We start from the raw sequence: 22,683 nt of genomic DNA, 5'->3' as shown, positions 1-22,683 counted from the left end.
ACCATCTTGTGAAGTTATTTGTGTTACCATCTTGATATGTCGTGTCCATTTTGTTCCTACTCAACTTTGTTACAATCTATTTTATTGGTTTAGGTTTCCTTTTGTTATTTTGCAAATTGTTCTTACAAGTATACTGTTTTTGTATGGTGATTTTTTTTGTTTTTTCTAGCTTTAGCTGGGTTTGTTTATTAATCTTGTTTTCTTTTAGGTTCTATCCCACCTGACGAGATTAGATTCCAGATCCCGAAATGTCTTAAAAATTTGTTTTTTACTGATGGAAAGATGGAAAGATATACCCAATCATCCCCTGAACATCACAAACCTACCATAAAGAAATGAAATTCATATAGAAATAGTATATGACACTCTGCTTTTCAACTGTCACTGCTTGGATTCAATTAGCTATCTTTAATCAAGCTGTTGGTTTTTTTAAGAGGGCCACCACTTGCTAAACTGTGGAATAACCAAAGTTTAGGTTAGGTAAGTTCAGCTTTACTCACACTTATTTTATTTACTGAACAGAAATAATCACAACTCAAAATCACCTAACCTAAATTGTGACAGCCCTCTTCTGACAAAGACCCCTATTAAATGTGCAAAGTTAATCACCATTTTTGTCAACCTTTTCAAATAGTTAAGTTATATTGAGCTCTGAATTCCTATAGAGCTTTATAATGACTTGTGAACTTATTGTCAACTCATTGTTCAGTTTCCAAGATGGTTGCAGCATAGTTGTCCAAAACTTACAGCTATTCTCGCATAGCAAAATTGAGCAGCATTCCATTTCTCTACATAAGAACGAATGAACATTATCTGGTTTAAATAAACATTGTGATTTCAAAATAAAACAGTTTTATTTTACTGACTTTTTAAAGATAGGTTCAAATTAATTAAGTCAGCTCATCTAACACAAGTCTTAGGAGTCTGAATGTTTCAGTTACTTGTAACAAGTGACAGCTGTAACAACAACTGGTGAAAACACAATTGAAAATTCCCACACCACTTTTTGTTCGCTGTTTTTTCTAAGAGAAAACCCCTGTTTGGACCAAAAATACACAGTAACTTCAGTACAGCATTTTAGTACAACACATAATGAAAAGAACAAAATGCGATTATCTAAGTAAAAAAATGTTTATATTTTTATATCTTTCATATTGCTTAGTTTACTGATCATTTTAAAAATTCGTGTCCAGCCTTATGAGAAAACTGTTACAAATTGAAGCATGGAAGCACATGAATGGCATGAAGAAGGCATATAATTCCAAATATAAAGTAATTGTTTGAATAATTACAAAAGGCTTTGTTCGTCTAAAACCTATTCACAATTGCAACCCGAATTTTGTAGGTTCACATATCTTCAAAAGCCAAATGTGTTTCTTATTTTACCCTTCAGTTCAACTTATGTGATTCCCATGCAAATTATAAGAAACAAATTTACTCCCTATTGAGGAAGGCCACAGTAAAAACATTAGTGTAATTTACAAAAATACGCTTACATGTAAAAATAAATGTATAATTTATCTTTTACTGAACCCTTTACTTCCTTAATAGTCCAAATTTATAGGAGTAAGATATTTACTTTCACCACATACTGGTTGCAAGTTTCACAGTTTTGTATGAATTGTGTTACAAAGCTTACACCAACAGTTTGGAACGGTTACAACTTGACACTTCTGTGAATGACAAACTCTTTGTTGAGTTCGGGTCAGTCAGAACCAATATTGCGAACCGATATTAAGTTGACTGAACAAATTTAAAAGTGAGTTTCAGGCAAAACTGAAGTTAAATAGTTTTCTCAGTCGAAACAACAGTTGAAAACTGATACTGTATTGTATTGAGTAAAGAATTTTCAACGACCAATGTGTTCAATTAGCAACCTCACCAATGTGTGTTTACAATAATTACAAAGTTTGCAACTTACAATCGTTTTTAAGCCATTTTTTTTTATAAAACTAATTATATAAACACTCTAAACGATTGTTAATATTAGCGTGGGCTTCATGGATAAATCTTAAAGGATAGTTATTAAGCTAGTTAACTCACAAGGGGTACTCGTTTTATTCCTTTAGAAAAGAATAATAGAAAACTATCCAGGCCTATTTTATTTTGATCACATTTTACTAGAGTTACTAGCAATAAAACTAGCTTACAGTTGAAATTAAGCGTCTTATATCAATCAGTAAAGGGTGATATTTTAATGAAATAGATGTGAAATGCAGTACCTAACATGTTTAGATGTTTTCGTCCTATTTTGGTATTTTAGAAGACAATTTGTATTTTGCCATTGGAATCACATTAGAAGTTGGCTCTCCATCCCTTCTTTGACTAAAACGGTTTCAAAGTTGAGTTATTCAAATTAAAACTTTAACCCCGAGTTTGATACTAAGCGATGACGTTGTGGCTTAAAGTAATTATCTTTTATGTTCAAGAACATTAAAATATTGTTTTATTGGGTGATAACTCTTCAGTTACGTAAACATATTTTACATTTTGACAAGTATTTTCATATTTATTCTTGCTAACTTACCAACCTTCTTATTATCTTCAGTTTTGCAACGGTTTTTACAATGTCGCTACACATACTGTTCTTCATAAATTGACACAGTTTAGCAGATAACAAGATAAGGCATATTACATTAAGCTTAATGTCATTAGAAAATTGTTTATCGTCACTAAATATACATAAAATAGAAACTGTCACATGAATATAATCGTGGAATTAATCATAATAAGGTTGTTAACAATTTTTGTTTTGGAATTAAAACCAATAAATACTTAAACATTTAAATAGTATAAATCCTGAATATGAAGGTAGTTTAACTCAAAAAGTACACAAACAGTAAAAGTAGGGATGGAGGAATTTGTAGTGAACCAATGAGATTAAGTGTTTTTAAATAACTTGCCCTTGTTAGCTATGTCAATCACAAATGTATTTTGTGGCTTTTAATTTAGTAATACGTTCAATTACATATAACAAGACCAACCTAAAATTGTACAATTTGTCAACTAAAATAACAGTTTTTAGCGAATTTCCCTATAGGGAAGTAGCTATTACCGTAGGTCTCATGGTAAGACCTAAGCCCGGGACCGATTTACTTTTTCATTTTGATGTCCCCAGAGGCCAAAAACACCATTCGTTCAAATTTTTATATATCTATATATAGAGATATATATATATATATATATATATATATATATATATATATATATGTGTCCATCCGCACGATAACTTGAGTAATTGTTGTCCGATTTTGATAAAATTTGGTTTGAAGGTGTAAGGCGGGATAAACTTGAATGAGTTCGCGAACCAGCATGATCGGACTATGGGAACGGGGGTTTATGGGGGGTTTTATGGGGTAAAAATAGGTTTTTCCCATTTTTGACCCTAAAAACACAAAATTTTGCAATTTCTTTTCAAACCATTTTGTAGAGCTTAAAAAAACAAATAATTTAGTATATTGAAGTATTATTATGCGCCTAATTGTTACGGAGAAAATTCAAAAAAATTGTAATTTTAAAATTCCCATGTTATTCTTATGGAGAATAAGTCAACTGTTGTAGTTTGCTTGTTTATGAACATATTTTGATAAAAGTTGGAAAATACATTAATTTCTTACTAAACCACAGTAACTTTTAATATTCTACATAAAAAAAACCTTTTCACCCTCCCTGTTGCAGCAAACCTAAGTACTCATTAAACTAATTCTGTTTAAATAGGGAATAAATGTGATATTTTTAAGGAGACATTTTAGTTTAAATCCAATCAGGCAAATGGAAATTCGCTAAGTCTGCAGGTTTGCTGCGGCGGGGGTATTTGTTAAATATGTCATTATAAAAAACTCAAAAATTAAAATTATTGAAGACTATGCTACAGATAAATCCATTATTATATCAATAACATTTTCATTAGCCTTTCAAATATCATGTTTTACAATCACGTTTGTACTAGTGTTTCTATTTCAATAATTATTATGCAATTGATAACAATAAATATTTACCATAGGTATTTCAACTTTTCAAGGTCTCAAGTGTCTTTGGAATATTATTCTATGATGATTTTCTTGATGAATAAACACTCATCGTAATATTACCAGTCATGTATTAACAAGAGACACGTTTTACCAACGACGGATCAAACAATGACAGAGTTTAATTATTCGTGACGTCACGTCGTCAACAGCTGATGAGTGTTTGAACATTCAAGAGTTGTGTCAAACGTGTGTGAAACAATTGTGAGAATATATTAATACAACAATCAATCATGTGATCCGTGGATTATAGTTATTTGTGCAACTAGTGAGAAAAATGAGCAATTGCCTCACTCGAGAGAAATCCTTACTCACGAGCCGTAAGGTGAGTGAGGAATGGTTTCTCGAGTGAGGCAATTGTACTTTGAACTCGAGTTGCACATTATACTTTTCCTACAGTTACCATAAAACAAATAAATTGGTGAAGAAACATAACCTATTTTTACACAGAAGTGAACTTTTAATATAACATTTAATGTGAAGTGACAAATACAACAGTACAACAGCTGACCAGCTGATTTACAGCCAGTGCTGCCAACGTATTTCGCGCGCATACGACGTTGCCTCCATGTTACGCGCTCACTATTTCGTGCCTTCACGCTGCAAATCTGGAGTGAGACAATGTTAACATTGTCTCACTGATGAGCAAATTGGGCACTTTGCTTTCTCAAATCAGTGAGAGAACATGTACATTGTTAGGTAACTGTAGGAAAAACCTATTTTTCATCTGTTTATCATCCTCAGATCAGCTGAAGAATGTTTTGAGGTTAGTTCCTACCAGTTGATGTAGATAACGATTTTTAGCTTTATATTTTGTACCAAATAAAATTATACATTAATAAAGTAGGATTTTAAGTGTGGTTTTATGACCAAATAATGAAAAAACAATGTAAAATATGCTTTAAATTAAGAGAAATACATACAATAGCGAACCAACACGAAAACATTCTTATTTCATTGTGATAAAAAGGCTACTTAAACTATTCAGAAAATCCCTACAGATTTTTGTTCCTAAAAATAAAAACTACTAGTTTATTTAGTGAAATTATTTATGCACTTACTATGTTTCATGTATGCAATATACACTTTTTACTTTGTTACCTTTTATAAACTTAACATGGTTCGTTAATATTTGCCAATAACTAATTTGTCTATAATATACGAGTACTATCATCAAATACACATTTTTTATTAAATTTCTGAAACAGTTAGGGAATAAAAAACTATGAGTTAGTGTTTTTTTGTGTTTGATTTACTTAATATGTGTGGAGTAAATTGTGTTAAAAAATTACGTGCGTTGTATAAACGCTGAACGTGGAACCAACAAAAGAGCACAAAAAAACACACAGTTGTGTTTGTCAGGGTTTATTTCAACTGTGACAATTCAACGCAAAACAGCTGTTTTACAACAATGATATAAAAACCATCTTCATTCTCTCTTCCAAACGTTGACTTATTTTACTACGTGACATTTATGTTAGGTACATTATCCTTCAATACGGTATAGTACTACTACTGAAGTACTTTATTCAGTTACTAGGTAAGTGTCTTTAAGAAATATAGGTAGTTGAAGAATGTTAAACTTAAGACATTAAATTGATTAATATTTATAAGGATGAGTAAGATATTAATACATTTTTTACATGCAATGACAGTAGATACCTTCAAGATAGGACAAGATCTAAAATAAAATAACTGAGAAATTATGTAAAATTCCAAGCGTATGTTTGCGGAAATTTGTTTCTAATTGTTGAATGTGCCTTATGTCTTCATTTTGAGAATACTTTAATAGCTACAAATACATAATCCCGTAAACTGTTAAATCTACAATGGGTCCCCCTTCTAACTTTAAGCTAAATCTTATGCACGGTGATTGTAGCAGTGTTTTATAATACAAAGTTCGCTAAGAGTATATATATATATATTTATTTTTTTCGTTAAAAAGATTGTCTAGTGGTATAATTCATCACGGTGTTTGGTTGATTGACTGAACATAGCGAGCTGTGTTTCTGTGCGTGTCCGCTGCATTTTTGTTATGTTCTAAAAAAATTTTATCTTCCATAGGCCAACCATGAGGACCATAATCGTCGTGCTAGTAGCTATGGGTGTCACCAACACTGCAGCTCTAAGTCAATGCTCCAAATACCCAGACATTCCTAAACTTCTAGCAAAAATTGGGGATTGTTACAAAGATGGGAAACCTCCAGTAAATCTTGTGGTAAGTTCTAATGAATTTATGTATGAAACTAAAATTTTTGTTACAAAATAATATGGATACAATGTAACAGTTAAATTATAATAAATACTTTTTCCCTCTGAAAGTCAAAATTATTCCTTTTAAACAATACGATAATTTTATGTAATTATAAAAGTGATACGTATAAACATGTTTTCTATAGTTTTATACCAAATCGTTTAAAGGATTCGATTGCAGGAATACTTATTGTTTACAACTTGATAATAGGGTTTTTAAGGATTTTATTAGAATATGCCAATTTATTCATGGAAATTCTTAAAATGTGAAATTAAACTTATTTTTACTTGATTAAATACCCCAATTGATGATTAATTGTGTCTATTCATTTCCTTTTTAAGTATTTATCATGTCCGTATCGTGTGGTTTCCCGCTCGATATTTTGGTACGAAAAGTAACTAATATAGTTGTAGGCAGACTGACAGTTGTAAACTACCTACAATATTTTTTACATTGGTATCATACAACAGATTATTAAAAGAAACATCAGCATGTAGTAAGAAACTATTTTTGATTTACAATGAACCATGCAATTTAAATTAATATTTTAATTTTATCTTAATTTATTGTTTAATGATTTGGGGAAAGGTTGATAGTTAACATTCGGATTAGTTATTATTAACTATTTAATTCTTATAATATAAAACCAATTATTACAGTTTGTAGGTTTTTATAAACACTATAAAATGCAATTCCTTCATTGGTTTAACAGATGCATTATACCACGGCCACCTTTAACTCTAGGTCGCGGCCTGGTAGAATTGGCAACATCGCAAGTAGTGCTGTTTAGCGCCATATTTCCCATAAGCTAACATGACAAATGGTGGCGCTGGCCTCTCGTTTAATCGTGTGCTATTCATATTGTTAAACAGCACTGCTGACAGTGTTGCCAATTCGAAGGCCGAAGTTATCGATGGCCGTGATTATACCATAGCAGTTAAAATGCATTCAATAACACAATGCTATTTACAGGGTTACAACAAAGAGGTTACTCTAAACTACATATCTAAGGACATTCTGCCAGGAAATGTATCTTGTGTAAAAGGTAGTCAACAACCAGGAAAAGGCTTAGTGGATTTCTTTTTATCTGATGGAAGGTAACATTACCAAACATAATGAGTATGACCATTATAATACAGGGGTGTATCGTTATAGGGAGTTAAGTCACTCTTTTCGACAGGAACTCAAGTTAAATGACTGAGTAAAAGGATGGAAAATAAGCGAGAGTAGAAAATACACTTTTAGGCCTGTGCAATCAGCTCTTTTCCATTTTAATCCACCATTTCTGAGGTTAAATAATTCAAAATTAAATTGTTTGATACTGTTTAGTTTAGCCTACCTTCGTAAGGTAGCTCAGAAAATGGACCCCTCTTTTGATGATATAAAAACAGTTCTTATCATTTTATGAGATGTTGATTAAATATGTATCATATATCCAACACGTTGTATAATTAATTGAGGGTTTTACTCAAAATTAATGGATTTGTTCATACTTAAAAAATGTTGAGTTTTTTCTGGATTGTTTACGATATTCTAAAAATATGTGTGTAGAGTTGTATATATGAAATAGGCTATTTCTCCATTTTTAATGACAATGAAAGTTAATAACCTAAAATAACGTTTTATTTGATAATTCATTTAAAATACCAACTGTACATAGAAAAAATCGAGATTTATTTAAACCATATTTGATGTTCCAGTCAAGCACATGTTACCTACAAACAGCAAGTAGATGGAAACAAAATCGTAGAATTCGGTAATTATATTATGAATATTATTTAGGTTCATGTTGTTATTTGCTAATTACACCAAAAAATACTTACAGAGCACTAAATTGTGGTATGACATCCTAGATTATTATCTGAAATTATAGTTCTTAAATACAAATAGAGAAACTAGTCTAATTTAGTGTTGAAAACTCATGAATTAAACAAATCTTTAATAATGGTTTAGCGATCATACCACACGAATTATGCAGTTTGATCTTAAAGTAACACACATTATTAATTAATCTGACTATTCGTATATCTACTTTTTACATGCTTTCCTTATCTTATGACCTCCAAATCCTTAAAAAACATTTTTTCGTAAGGGTAGATAAAAAGTACAAAATTACCTTTGTTGGGAACAATTTACAAAGAGTGTACAAAAGCTGCCATCATCCTTGTAGGTTAATTAAATTGTAGGTACTCAGAGTATATGAGTAGAAATCATATGAAACTGGAAAATATTTCCATCCTCAATTCAAAGCTACGCAGGGTGTTTGGAATTAATTTAAACAAGAATTTCTTCAAACATTACTCATGTCCAAGGAAAGTTTAATGAAAATCATAGTTTCTCTACATAAATGAAAATTATTGAAATTTTTCTACAGCAATCCAATTAAATCAAATGTTCAAAAAACTGGGTAAACGCACCCATCTGTTAAAAACTGTAATCCTGCCTACAAATGTACATTTGTAGTCTAAATATTATGTGTGCTTATCAAAATAATTGACAATAGTGTTGGAGACATAATACCGCTATCCTATTGTTATTATTGAAATATGACAGTTATTTTTCAAACAGCCTGCGTATTGTTACATATCATTAACTTAATTATATTTAAAATGAATACTAATAACTGTTTTACCTTTTTAGATTCAAGCAATATACAATACGATATTTTCCCCATCCGCAATGAATTCTGTTACTCATACTACAGATGCATTGTTTCTGAAGGTAAAAAGTTCTCTTCTTTACATTAAATTCATTATACTTTTTCATGAATTTTTCAATGGTAGCTTGTAAAAGAAAGTTAAAGCCGTATATGACACATTATAATTTATAATCGATGTATAAATTAAGAATTTTCAGATAATATATTACTATGTTGAGTTCTGGTTTATTTAGTTTCTTTATCTCTATAATAATACAGCCATTTAATGCATGCCTTAATAATGAAAAAAATTATTTATTTGACTTATACATGCTTTCTCGTAAGTAGGCTATGCAGCTAAACACCAGGAAATGGTTTTACGGATCAAAATAAAATTAAAATTATAAATAATAATTTTCAAACCATGTCTCTGTAATGAGATAAAGCCATTTTAATATTTTTAGTATTTCATCTTAGAACCGCTTAATCTATATGAAATGTTGTAGATGTTTTAAAATCTATGGAAGATATTTAAGTAAAGATAATCTAAAACAAATAATTGTTTATTTTCATTTTTATAATTGAAATTACCGAAAGATGGCTAGTTCCATGAAAGAATCAGTGAATGTCTTGTTCGGGAAAGGATGAAATAATATTTATATTTATGTTTTATTTTAATAATTACTTGTTTGCAGGAGTTGAGGGCACTGGCGAACCAATGCTGGCTTTATATGTAAAATGTGATTACCAAAACGATCCAAGGGCCAAAAAGGAAATTGATACATTTTTCAGATGTGCGAAAAAGTTAAACGTACATAATCTAGTCAAAATGACGCCCTGCACCTGCAAAAGTGCGAAGAACTAACATTAACTTTTTAACTAAAGCTGTCGAATCAGTCATTCCTTTGAGTAAAATGGTTTTTGCTGTTGCATAAATACTTTATTCATACGCCTTGGTGCTAAGGTATCACTGATTCCTGATTGCTCAGAACATTTTTGATTATCTTATGTGTTTAAATAGTTATTTTGAGTAGCTATTCGATATTTTGGAAACACTGGCAGATATCAGGTAAATAATTGATACAAACTTCCATTCATTTGAAAATGTACCTGTATAGCAACATGTTCTAACATAACTAATATTTAAATTGGAACAGATTTAACGACTTTTAAAAGATAGTTTTCCGTCACTAATAATACTTTTACCTCTATTAATAATTATTTGTGCAATACATTTAGCTTTATACAAAGAAAAGATGATAAACAACTTCAATTAGTTCAGGAATTTCTTAGGTACATAATGTTAAACCATTATATTAAACAATTATATTAGGTTCGTATGCATGATGTGAATTTTTCCAATCTTTTTTGTTACATTTTTCATTACAAATGCTAATATATGAAATATTTAGTACACCGATTTATGAAAGGTAGGCAAGAGAAATTAAGTCGGCCCAAAAAACCTAAAAAAAGAAAATATCAAAACTATTTGACAATTGCCATATTACCCCATTCGTTTTCATCCTTGATAGGAAGGTTATGAAAAAATTATTTCATGAGGCTCATGAGTTTTTTATTGTTCCATCGGTTTTGCAGCCTAATGGAGCAGACTAATTTACTTTAGACAGTTGTTTACATCACAAGTAATTTTTTTTTTCATATATTTCTCATCATGGTAACTGACCTCAATTTCAAACCCTAACCCACTCTGTTCAAATCTCATTTCCCTCCGCCCCTAAGCTGTTTACGCATCCCTCTCAATCAGTCTATCCATAAACACAGGAGTCCGGATCCAGAGTTTAACTACAAACATCCTTCCAACCACACCGGTCATTTCAAAGTTGGTTTATTATCCTAGTACACTTCATTACAACTAATACAAATGTATCATCCATTAAAGCTGCATGTACATCTTGAGTTTAAGTTATGTAATTTCTCATTACGAATGAATAAATCATATTATCACCATTGATTACTCAGAATAGACTTCCCATGTTATGAAAGTTTGAAGCCAAGAAAATAGATGAAGTTCAGGACCATCTCACCAGAGTTTACTAGTGTATTAGGTTGAATATTAATTAAAACCAATGCAACATCATAGCAAACAGCTGATTGATTTATCACTGTACACACAATATTGTTATTAGTTGGTGACCATCTCAACAGATTGCACCACGATTTTCTTTTGCTTCAAATTTTTCATTTTATGGGAAGTCTATTCAGTGTATATAGTCAATGTTATCACGTAGCCTACTTACTAACACTACTTTTACCAATGGAACGTTACGTTTTAAGAATCCTAAAAAGTTTGTGCTTGATTGGATTTTATATGAGTGACAACTAAGCATGTTTGTCTTAATACTACAAACTCTAAATTGTATTAATACCCAATCAACTGTATGATTACCGGTAATGATAATAATTAATTTAATAACTCCCTTCAGACTAGGACGGGTGGCGTCGTCCTGTAATCCAGCTACTAGGAGGTGACGAATTGTGGATATTTATAGGCATGCACTGTGGATGTGATACTCTCTGGTGTGGATCAACGTCCGCACTAGTGAGTACTACGACTATCCACAGTACTATCCTGATAATTTGACCAATTCGTATATACCAAGGCAAAAATATGGTTCGGATTCCACTATAAACTGTAGGTCCAGTTGCCATTTAGCTGTATGGGCTATTAATTAACAGCAGTGTCTAAGGAAAATGTCGGACTTATTGTTGTAGTCACTAACAAGACTACAAGATCGCGCCACTCATCCTACACTCATTTCCATTCATACTTGGCTTAAAATATCTACTTTGTATGGTCGCCATTTCATCGAAAAGTATAAAGTAAAGTAAAGTATAGTGAAAATTACAACTCGTAGTGAATTGCAGCTCTAGACACGGTATTACCTTCAAATGACGTATCTCACTGCAGGTGTTGAGTCTCACATGTATCAGGCGATGTAAATTGTGCCATAAATCATAAAGTTTTAAGACTGTCATCAGTTTATGACACAAAGCCTCTTATACAACACATGCGTCTGTGGATGAATGGAACAATGTAGACTCTATTGTATTCCTTACAAAGCAGTAACATGTAACAAGTAAAACATGTTACATGTCTTGCAGCAGGAAGGCTACATCGATATGAAAAGGGGCTTGCTCAGAAGTTTTGGCAAATAAATTTGTCTGGATCGTCTCTTGAAGGGTGAAAGTGTTCCTGACCCGAGGTGACGGAGCCCGGTTCTGAGTTGAAAAAGTCCTGAGTTAAAGTCTGGATAACACCATGTAAACAAATATTTTACGGCAGGGGAACTATGGTTGGAGACCAACTTGTTACTTGTAAAATTAAGTCACTCATCATGAAATATTCATATGTACATCAAATATCTCCTTTAGGTTTACTTAAATTTTCTGAATCACAAATCAAGCTACTTCAGCATCACTAACATTGACTTAAAAAAATATAAATTACAATTTTTATTCAATATAAGATATTGTACGGTTTGTCACATTTACTTGACAATAATGTATGCTTATCAAAAAGCAATTACCACCCATGTATCACGTTTTTGTAAACATATCTTATTTTGTTAATTTATGTGGAGAAAAGTGTGTTTTCCGCATCACGTGCGTTATATAAACGCTAAACGTGGAACCAACAAATATCACAAACACTAAATTTAGTTTTGTCATGGAGTTATAACACTTTGACAGACAATTCAACGTGTGATACTGTTTTCACAACAAAGTGATAAAAACCATTTTTATCTACTCTTCAACACGCTGACTAATTTTACCTCGTGACTTTTAGTATATTGTGGTTATATATAACATTGCTTTGTTGGTGCCCTATTCAGTTACTTGGTAAGTGGTTTTAAGAAATGTACGTAGTTGTAGACTGTATAGTAAATTTAAGATAATACCTTAGTTAAATATTTTAAAGATAAGTAAGATATTATACATTCTATTTGCAAGCAATTTTACTAGCTGCCTTTAAGATAGAACAAAATGCATTTAATACATTATTTATGTTTCAAATCATGTATTTAAGTAATACTTTTCAAATTGTAGAAACAGCGTGATGTATTAATTTTACAAATACGTTATCAGCTAAAAATATTATTCGTAAAATATCAATCTCACAATAAGTAGCTCTTATAGTCCTCTAGGCTAATTCTAAGGTAAGCTATCCAACTATCCAATGCTATATTTGATAAGAAAATACACCATTGAATGTATATAACAATATTGTGCAGTTTTAGAATCCAACCATGTATTTAGTTTATTGAATGAACTTGGTGGACTATGTTTCTGTGCAAGTCAAATCAAACACATGTTTTGTATTGGTTTTCCCCATAGCGTACTTCATTTACAGTTTTTATCCTCATTCATCCTTTACCTTCCAGGCCAACCATGTGGACCATAATCGTCGTGCTTGTAGGTGTGTATGTCACCAACACTGCAGCTCTAAGCCAATGCTGCAAATACCCAGGGATTCCTAAACTCCTAGAAAAGATTGCTGATTGCTACAAGGATGGGAAACCACCAGTAAATCTTGTGGTAGGTTTTATAAATTTAAACTAAAACTGAAATTTAAATTATATACTAATATAGATAGAATAAAACAGTTAAAGAAATGTAGCAAAATGAAAGAGAAATCATTTAAGCAAGAAAAGCAAGAAGGAAAAAAATATTCCCTCTGAAGGTAAACATTATTCGCTTAAGACAATATAGTTTCATTGTTGTTTACAATTATTTGATATAATTATAGTAGTGTTACTGCGTATAAACGTTTGTTCTAGAATTAGATCATACCTAATTTTTTAAGGATTCAAATGCAGGCTTATTTGGGATGGTAATTGACTTACTTACAACTTGATGATGGACTTTTTTAATAGCTTTGTTAGAATATGCCAATTTGTTCGTTAAAGGTTTAGGGTGGATGTGGAATATAACATGACACTCTTACATGTTTAAATAATGCTTAGTAACATATTGGTCAAGCCAGTAGTATGTGGTTTTTCACTCGATATATTGGTAGGAGTAGTACCAATATATCCTCTTTGTTGGAGGCAGGCGGACTTAGTTGTAATCAACCTGTATTAAAGGATTTGGCATGCCAATAAATTATTAAAAGAAACATTAGATATTGTTATTTCACTCTGGACCATGTAATTCAAATAAATATTTTATATTTTTATTAATTTATGTTTTAAAGATTCATAGAAAGGTTGATTAGCCAGTTTTAACTATGCATTTAATCAATCATTATTAAAGTTTGAAGGTTTTATTTTATACACATTATAAATTCGATCCCTACATTAGTTACAGTTTCATTATACGTATCATAGCAGTTAAATGCATTCAATAATGTTAAACTATTTACAGGGCAACGACAAAGAGGTTACTCTAAAATATATATCCAAAGACGTTCTGCCAAAAAATGTATCTTGTGTAAAAGGTAGACAACAACCAGGAAAAGGCTTAGTGGATCTGTTTTTAACTGATGGAAGGTAATATTACCAAACAGATACGTGTATGACTATAATATAACAGGTGTGTGTGTGTGTGTGTGTGTGTGTAGTATCATGGACTAACCAACACAAGAGTATGTTTTATCTATGGTAGTATGTAGTATAGTATAGGGAGCGAGCTGGTCTGACTTCGGTCTCTGAGATTCCACGTTCAAATCCTTCCAAATCACAAATGGATTTCCAAGTGATAATACGCCTTAGGTCGCTGGACTTCAGGCTGCTGAAGTATTGTGAAAACAATAGTATAGGGTGCAAAGTTACTATTTACGACAGAATCTCAAGTTAATCAAACGAAGAGGGGCGAAGGATCGTAAATCAGCGAGTGTAGAAAATACACTTTTGGACTGTGCAATCAACTCTTTTCAATTTTACTCCACTTCATTTTGATGCTAACTAATTCAAAAATGAAATTATTTTGATTATTAAATGAAAATTATATTGATTACCTTCGTGAGGTAGCTAACAAAATTTATAAAAGGTTCTTACCATTTGACAAAAAGTAGGTGCAACATATATTATGTCTCTAAGGCAATGTACAATTGCATTTTTTACTCTAATGTTATAGAAATTTTTTTTTCTTATTATACAAACCAAACCGTATTCAGGAAATACATAAACAAGTTGGCTGAGTTTTTCCTAGATTTTGGCAATTTTATAATAAATCAGATTGTATAGTCCTATTTCTAGATAGTGTTGTGTTGATAAAATTATACCTTACAATATCTTTGTTTGTCTGATTAAAACTACATGTTTAATAGCAACTGCCACATCATCAGGTTCAACCTTTTCTACAAATTGTCAGGCACTTGAAATTAAGACACAAAACACAAGTTACTATATTTTATTTATATTCACCGTCCTGTTAAACAGTACAAAAGTGTCAATGAATGATTTAAGTGTCATTAGATGTACCTTTAATGACTTTCGTATAGTACTTTTATTAATTAAAATACATGTACAGGATATGTGTCTCCTTTTGTATAGGTGATCAAAGTTAGCGCCCTTAAAAGGCTTTTTATGCATATCAATTAGAAACTTTACATAGAACAGATATTAATTTGAACCCAATTTGATTCCAGTCAAGTGCATCTTACCTACAAACAGCAAGTAGAAGGAAACAAAATCGTGGAATGGGGTAATCCTCTCATGACTATTATTTAGGTTTATACTATTATTTGCTGGTTATAGCAAATGCAACTTACTAGGCACTAAATTCTGGTATGACTTTCTAGATATTTCCCCTGGAATTATTGTTCTTAAATATAGTTCAATAAACTAGTTTAATTTTGTGTTGAAAACTCACGAACAAAACAAACCTAAATTTTAAATAAACATAAAACTCGAATTATATGGTTTGACCTGTTAGACTTATATAGTATTAATTTATAAAAAAAACCACACCTATTTTTGTCACGATTTCCTTATCTTCTGAGCTGTATATTCTTAAGGAACAATTTTTCGACACAGACAAAATAAGAATAGGTAATTAGGACAAAAAATCCCTGATTTGGGTAATACTCACAAATACTACCCCAACTGTCTTCTTCCTTGAATATAAAAGACATTTTAAATAATCCAAGTATACAATACTTTAGTAGAAATTCTATAAATTTAAATAAAATATTTCCTTTTGCATCCTTAATTCAAACCTACGCCGAGAAAAAAAATTATCGGAATTTAATGAAATTTTGTAAAAACATTTAAACCTACATTTATTTGAATGAGATTAAAAAAGATCAGGCAATGGAAATGGGGGTTTTTCGGAGAAAATAGGGTTTTCCCATTTTGACCCTAAAAACATGAAATTTTGCAATTTCTTTCCAAACAGTTTTGTAGAGGTAAAAAAAAACATTTAGTAGTGTATATTGAAACTAACTGTTACTGACAAAATTCAACAAAGTGTAAATTTAAAATTCTCTCGTTTTTTTTATGGAGAATGAATAAACTGTTGTAGGAGTAAACTGTTTGATGAAATTTACTTAATTGGTCAACTCCATACAAAAAATCTATATTTTAATAAAATAACACACCTTATCATAAAATTTTAAATTAATATTTAAGTTGAAATCCCGCCAGGTAAATGGAAATTGACTTATAAAAAAAAGTCTGCAGGTTTGCTGCGACGGGGGTATTTAAAGTCACACTATTAGTACTATACTAAATAATTTTGTATGTGTTAATTCAAATAATTTATTACTATAATGTTTGAAACATAAAACTGCACTTGTTATTAATTCAAATATGACAACTAAAAATATGATTAATAGTAGTTAATATATAAAATATGAGCTATCAAACAGCCTGCATATTTTACATAGCAATAAATATTATATATATAATTAATACTAAATGTATAGCTGTGTCTAAGGAACATGTCGGCTAGTCACCAACAAGGCAAGAAGATCGCGCCACTCATCCTACACTCATATTATATTTGGGTTAAACACGCACATAGTGGCGTCCCATCTTATATAATTGATTGATTGATATGTAACTAATACTCAATTTTACCTTTTTAGATTCCAGCAATATACAATACTACATTTATGTTGTCCGCAATTCCAAATTCTGTTACTCCTACTACAGATGCATTGTTTCTGAAGGTAAAAAACAATATTATCTTCTTTATACCAAATTAATTGTTTCTAGACTTTTCAAACGTAGCTTATAAATGAAGTTTGTATGAAACTAGTTTTATATTTTTATTTGTGTTTTAAATTAAGAATCTTTAGAGAATATATAACTTTGGTGAGTTCTGGGTTATGTAGTTTCTTTATAATAAAACACAATTTAATACATGCCTGGATAATAAAAAAATTAGATTCATTTGAGTTATACAGAGTGTCCCTAAGTAAAAGGGCAAACTCAACGAAATATTTTTATAGGCCAAAATTAAATGAAAATCATTAATACAATTTTTCAAAACATGAATCGTTACGAGATGTCGGCCACTTAAATATTTATTACTTCAACTTTGAATTGCTTAAACTAATACTGTAACTCAATATATTTAATGGCTTTATATATATCAACTCAATAATATTAGTGGCAACTATTTATTAAATTTACCATGCGTTTTAAAATTCCAGGAAGCTATTTAAGAAAAGTGATCCTAAACAAATAATAATTTATTTTAAAACGGCTTTCATTTTTAGCGAATTTCCCTATAGGGAAGTAGCTATTACCGTAGGTCTCATGGTAAGACTTAGGCCCGAGACCGATTTACTTTTTCATTTTGATGTCCCCAGAGGCCAAAAATACCATTCGTTCAAATTTTTATATATGTATATATATATATATATATAGATATATATATATATAGATTTATATATATATGTGTCCGTGAACACGATAACTTGAGTAATTTTTATCCGATTTTGATGAAATTTGGTTTGAAGGTGTAAGGCGGGATAAACTTGAATGAGTTTGCGATCCAGCATGATCGGACCATGGGAACAGGATTTTATGGGGGGTTTTATGGGGAAAAAATTGGTTTTTCTAACTTTTGACCCTCAAAACACAAAATTTTCCAATTTTTCACTAAACCTTCTTAAAGAGCTTAAAAAAACAAACAATTCAGTATATCAAAGTGTTTTTGTACGGTTATTGGTTACGGAGAAAACTAAAAAAAATTTAAATTTAAAATTCCCATGTTATTCTTATGGAGAATATTGTAAAATGTTGTAGTTTGATTGTTTATGGATATCTTTTGATCAAACTTGGCAAATATATTCATTTTATACTAAGCAATAATTATTTTACTTAAAACACACACTTTATTAGTTTCCTTGTAGCAGCAAACCTAGGTACTCGTTAAACCTAATGTTATTTAAATAGATCAATTGAAAATCATTTCAGCCAAATGGAAATTCGCTTAGACGGCAGGTTTGCTGCGGCGGGGGTATTGTTTTTATATTACAAATTACTTAGGTCTAGTTTTATGGGAGAATCAGTACCGTTGTTTAGGAAAGGATGAAATACTGATTTACATTTATGTTTTATTTTAATAACTACTTTTCTTGCAGGAGTTGAAGGTACGGGTGAACCGATGCTGGCATTATATGTAAAATGTGGTTACCAAAACAATCCATGGGCCAAAAAGGAAATTGATACATTTTTGAGATGTGCAGAAAAGTTAAACGTACATAACATAGTCCAAATCACACCCTGTTACTGCGAAAGTGATGAGGACTCAAGTTACTCATCAAGTTAGTTATTAACTTATGTGGTTGACCTAGTTATTCCTTTGAATAAAAATGATTTTCTGTTGCATAAATACATGATTCATACCACTTGGTGCTTACTACTTATCACTGGGTAACTTATTCAAAATAAAACTGTTAATAAGCATAAGTAAATAAGTAAAAAAAATTAAAAAATAAAAAATATAACGTTTAAATATTTCCACAACACTACAATAAATATGACAGTAAAATAAATTTAAAACTGGTTGGTCTATAAATGTAAATGTAAATTGTGATTTTTTTTATTATTACTTAATCTTGTGGCTTATTCTATATGTCACTCATCAAAAATCTTCTCTGACTTACCTTCAAGAGTGTTAAATATTCAAACATTCGGCCTGGCCTTACAAATAAGATGATTAATACTTTTTCTGTAATGATTTGGGATTTTATTAGATACATAATTAATTTTAAACCATAGATTCATGTAGGGGTTGCATTCAAAATCTACATTTTACTTAAATTTTACAGTAAACAATAAATGTTGTACACAAACTAATGTACGAATTATACAGTACACCCATTTATGATACAGAGCCAAGGGAAATAGAGTCAAACAAATTTTTTTTTAATATCATAATTATCAAAACTGTTTGGCAATTGCCTTATTAAACCATTCAGTTTAATCCCTGATAAAAGTTATCCAAAAGTTATTTCACGAGGCTTCCAAGAATATTTGTCCTTTGGTTTTTAACCTACGTTAGGCAGTTAGTTCTTTATATTACAATCTATTTTTAATATATTTCTCATGATGGTTATTGACCTCAATTTCAAACCATAACTAACCAAACATACCATACCAAACAAACCGTAACATAAACTGTTCAAATCTCATTTTCCGCCGCCCCTAAGCTGTTTACAGATCCCTCTCAATCAGTCTATCCATAAACACAGTCCGGATCCAAAGTTTAACTACAAACATCCTTCCAACCACACCGGTCATTTCAAAGTTGGATTGTTTTACTGGTAGACTTCATTACAACAAGGTTAAGCTATAAAATTAATTTAAGATGACAACATTTAAAATTCAATAATAGTGTGGATTCTCTATCCGTATAAAACTTAGCATTCAGTTTGAGCTTATACTGGGTGTCCCAGAAAGGAATGCACTTTTATTTTGGGGAAAGCCAAATGTCCAAGAGAGATAAGATAAGGAGCTATGAGGGCATTGTTGCTATGCCAGTGGATAATCATTTGCTATGGATCACTTTACCGGTGAGCAGAGTGCTTTCTGTATACGCAACTATTACCAAATGCTTTCTTGTGTGACAATTCGACACTTCTGTGCTTAATACAGACTTCATGATCTCAACTAAATGCCATCAGTGAATATAATTAAATGCTAGGTTAACAGCAATTTGAAGCTACAGGATCAACTGTGAACCCTCGTCCCATAGAGGAATGGGTTCTGAACTAAATATCGAGCGTATTACAAAATTGGGCAGTATTTCTTTGACGATAACCAAGGGAACACTGTGACAGTAAATTCCCAGCGATACATAGCAATGATTGATGATAATTTACAGCCATTCTTGCAGACGTTACTTCGGGCTAACAGGCAAAGATTGTGGTTTCAACTGGATGGAGCTACGTGTCATCACAGACAAGGGAAACTTTTATTTCTTTAATCAATGGTGTCATACAACCGGAGACCCCATGACTGCAATAAGCAGCTGTTTTGTGGGAAAGTCATTTCCTCATTTGGTGACATCGACTTAACTCCTAGAAGCCCAGACCTAACTCCACTAGACTTTTTTGTGAGGGTATCTAAAAAGTTAGGTGTACAACAACGCTCCTGCTAACCTCGCTTATCTAAAGCAAAATATTCGTGAGAAAATTGAAGCCATCCCACCAGAACTCTGTTTCGTTTGGATTAGTGGCGTCACCGCAGGGTTTTCCATCTGGATTATGTTATCTTTCATATTTAATTCCCCTTAAGTTTACAAACAGGTATTTCTGAAAACATTGCTGTGAATATAGTCATTTATCTGTTTCCTTCGTTTCAAAAGTGCATTCCTTTCTGGGACACCCAGATATAAAATATGTTCTCGTTACGAATAAATAGGCTATTAAATAGGCATAGGCACGTCCCCTACGTACTCGAACTACTTTTATTAATACAAGGTTACGTATTATAAATTAAGAACAGCTTGTAAAATAGATAGATAACACCTGACTCTTTGTAAATACCACAGACTCTTTAAAAGTTATAATGTTAATATCACAAACTCTTTAAACATTTTAATTTTAAACTCTTAAACACAAATGTATTAAGACCCAAGCAACTATAAGTACAAATTAAAACCCATCGAGAATTATAGACGCAGTTATACTATTGCCTTAAATAATAATGTAACATAGTGCAAGTGTTAAGTCTCACACGGATCATGTTGATGTAGATTGTGTTGTAAATCACCTGGTTGTAAGACTGTCATCAGTTTATGACACAAAGCCTCTTATACAACACATGAGTCTGTGGATGAATAGAACAATTGTAGCCTCTATTGTATTCCTTAAAAAGCAGTTAATACATGTTTTACAGTAATAATGTATGTTTTAGAACACTTTTCGTTCCATACCATATTCCACTAAAATAAAATATCAATGCCGGTCATTGAGCTTTTATTTAACTATCCTGTTCATAGAATCAGCTGATTTTAGTCACAAATCTGAAATCTTAGTCATGCAGCATTCACCTTTTACTCAACTTCCCATTTAACATACGAACATTGCCTGGTAGCGATGTATGGACCAAATTAAACTTATCGTTAGTTAATCCGTCGGTTGGAAACAATTTTAAACTAAAGTTAATAAATTATTTTGTTACTCAGACTAAACATTGTTGAACCTTTCATGTTTATATAGGTGATATTGAATTTAGAAATTGCATTTTTAATACGTATGGATTGCTATTCTAGGAATTCTTTACGCTTTTTATTGATCTTGAGAGATATTTTTGATGGATGCAATATATATCATACCTGGGTGGATATTATGTAGAAGTAATTTTTGTTTCTATTTTTTCATCTAAATAAGTGTAAGTTGTATTCGTAGAAGACATTGTAAAAGAAGATAAATTTAAAATTGGGCTCACTTTATATTTTGATAAACCCTCTTGGGAGTGCCATTGTATTTTGAATCAAATAACTTTGTTGAAATGAAATACGCTAAAGCAAAAACAATGGTCGGCCAATGCACAAGAGAGCAATTCATTAGTAATGAAAACACCGAAGGAACAAGTGCTTCACAAATTTACCTTTACGAATTTACTCTATAGCAATGGAATAATAAAAAAATATGTTTGAAGTATTGCAACTAGTCTTTATAAACATTGTCTTAGGTTACCATTAATTTTAAAACTCCAAGATATAGCATTAGAAAAACTGCCATAAGAGTTATATTTATTGCTTAAAGATGATTCATTGCTAGACCACAAAGGAAAAATGAATAACCAGGAGTCCCTTTAAAAAAAGCCGAGTTCTTTTTCAGATTTGTATTAAAGACAATTTGAAGAAGATAAAAAAATTACTTTAGCAATGTTTGTTGTCAGGGTAACGTTTCTTACATACAAATGACTGAACGTATATTCAAACTTCTACTATAACGTCTACATTAAGTTGTACATAATTCTAACAAAACTAAAGAACGAAAAAAATAGTTATGATTTTCACAACACTTAATGCAATCCAGATTTTTAGCTATTATCGAAATCTTAATTAAATTAACTACAAAAAGATAATTTCCGGTACACATATAACAAACATAACTATTTCTAGTCTTGAAGGCAAGCTGTTGAATTGCATACTATGTATATTTAATCTTAACACATAACTATAATCAGCTTATCACAGACATGGAATAGAGTGAAATTTATCTGCATTGAAATAACTGTGATCATTAGTGTTTTTATTCCCGATTTATTTGTTCTTTTGTTCAATCATAATTGTTAAGAAATAAACTTTAAAAGGCAGTGAAAGGTAGCGATTGC

At 31.0% G+C, this 22,683-nt stretch overlaps 1 protein-coding gene across 2 annotated transcripts; it reads left to right on the top strand.

The window, feature by feature from the left end:
• Positions 1–5,456: 5,456 nt before the first annotated feature.
• Positions 5,457–18,758, top strand: LOC128992623 (uncharacterized). 2 transcript variants are annotated; one of them, XM_054416292.1, is made up of 6 exons: positions 5,457–5,568; positions 6,093–6,246; positions 7,255–7,379; positions 7,983–8,038; positions 8,923–9,003; positions 18,477–18,758. In XM_054416292.1, the coding sequence occupies exons 2-6, from the start codon at positions 6,100–6,102 to the stop codon at positions 18,662–18,664; spliced, it is 597 nt and encodes a 198-aa protein (XP_054272267.1). In that variant the 5' UTR covers positions 5,457–5,568; positions 6,093–6,099; the 3' UTR covers positions 18,665–18,758. The 2 variants fall into 2 exon arrangements, with proteins under 2 accessions (XP_054272267.1, XP_054272268.1); XM_054416293.1 differs by lacking the exon at positions 18,477–18,758 and adding an exon at positions 9,616–9,846 and having other exon boundaries at positions 5,458–5,568.
• The last annotated feature ends 3,925 nt before the right edge of the window (positions 18,759–22,683 follow it).

Source organism: Macrosteles quadrilineatus, unplaced genomic scaffold (assembly GCF_028750875.1).
Source record: "Macrosteles quadrilineatus isolate MER2022 unplaced genomic scaffold, UCM_ALF_1.0 Scaffold_4__1_contigs__length_99947679, whole genome shotgun sequence".
Lineage (NCBI taxonomy): Eukaryota > Metazoa > Arthropoda > Insecta > Hemiptera > Cicadellidae > Macrosteles > Macrosteles quadrilineatus.
This window is presented reverse-complemented; position numbering and strand designations above follow the sequence as displayed.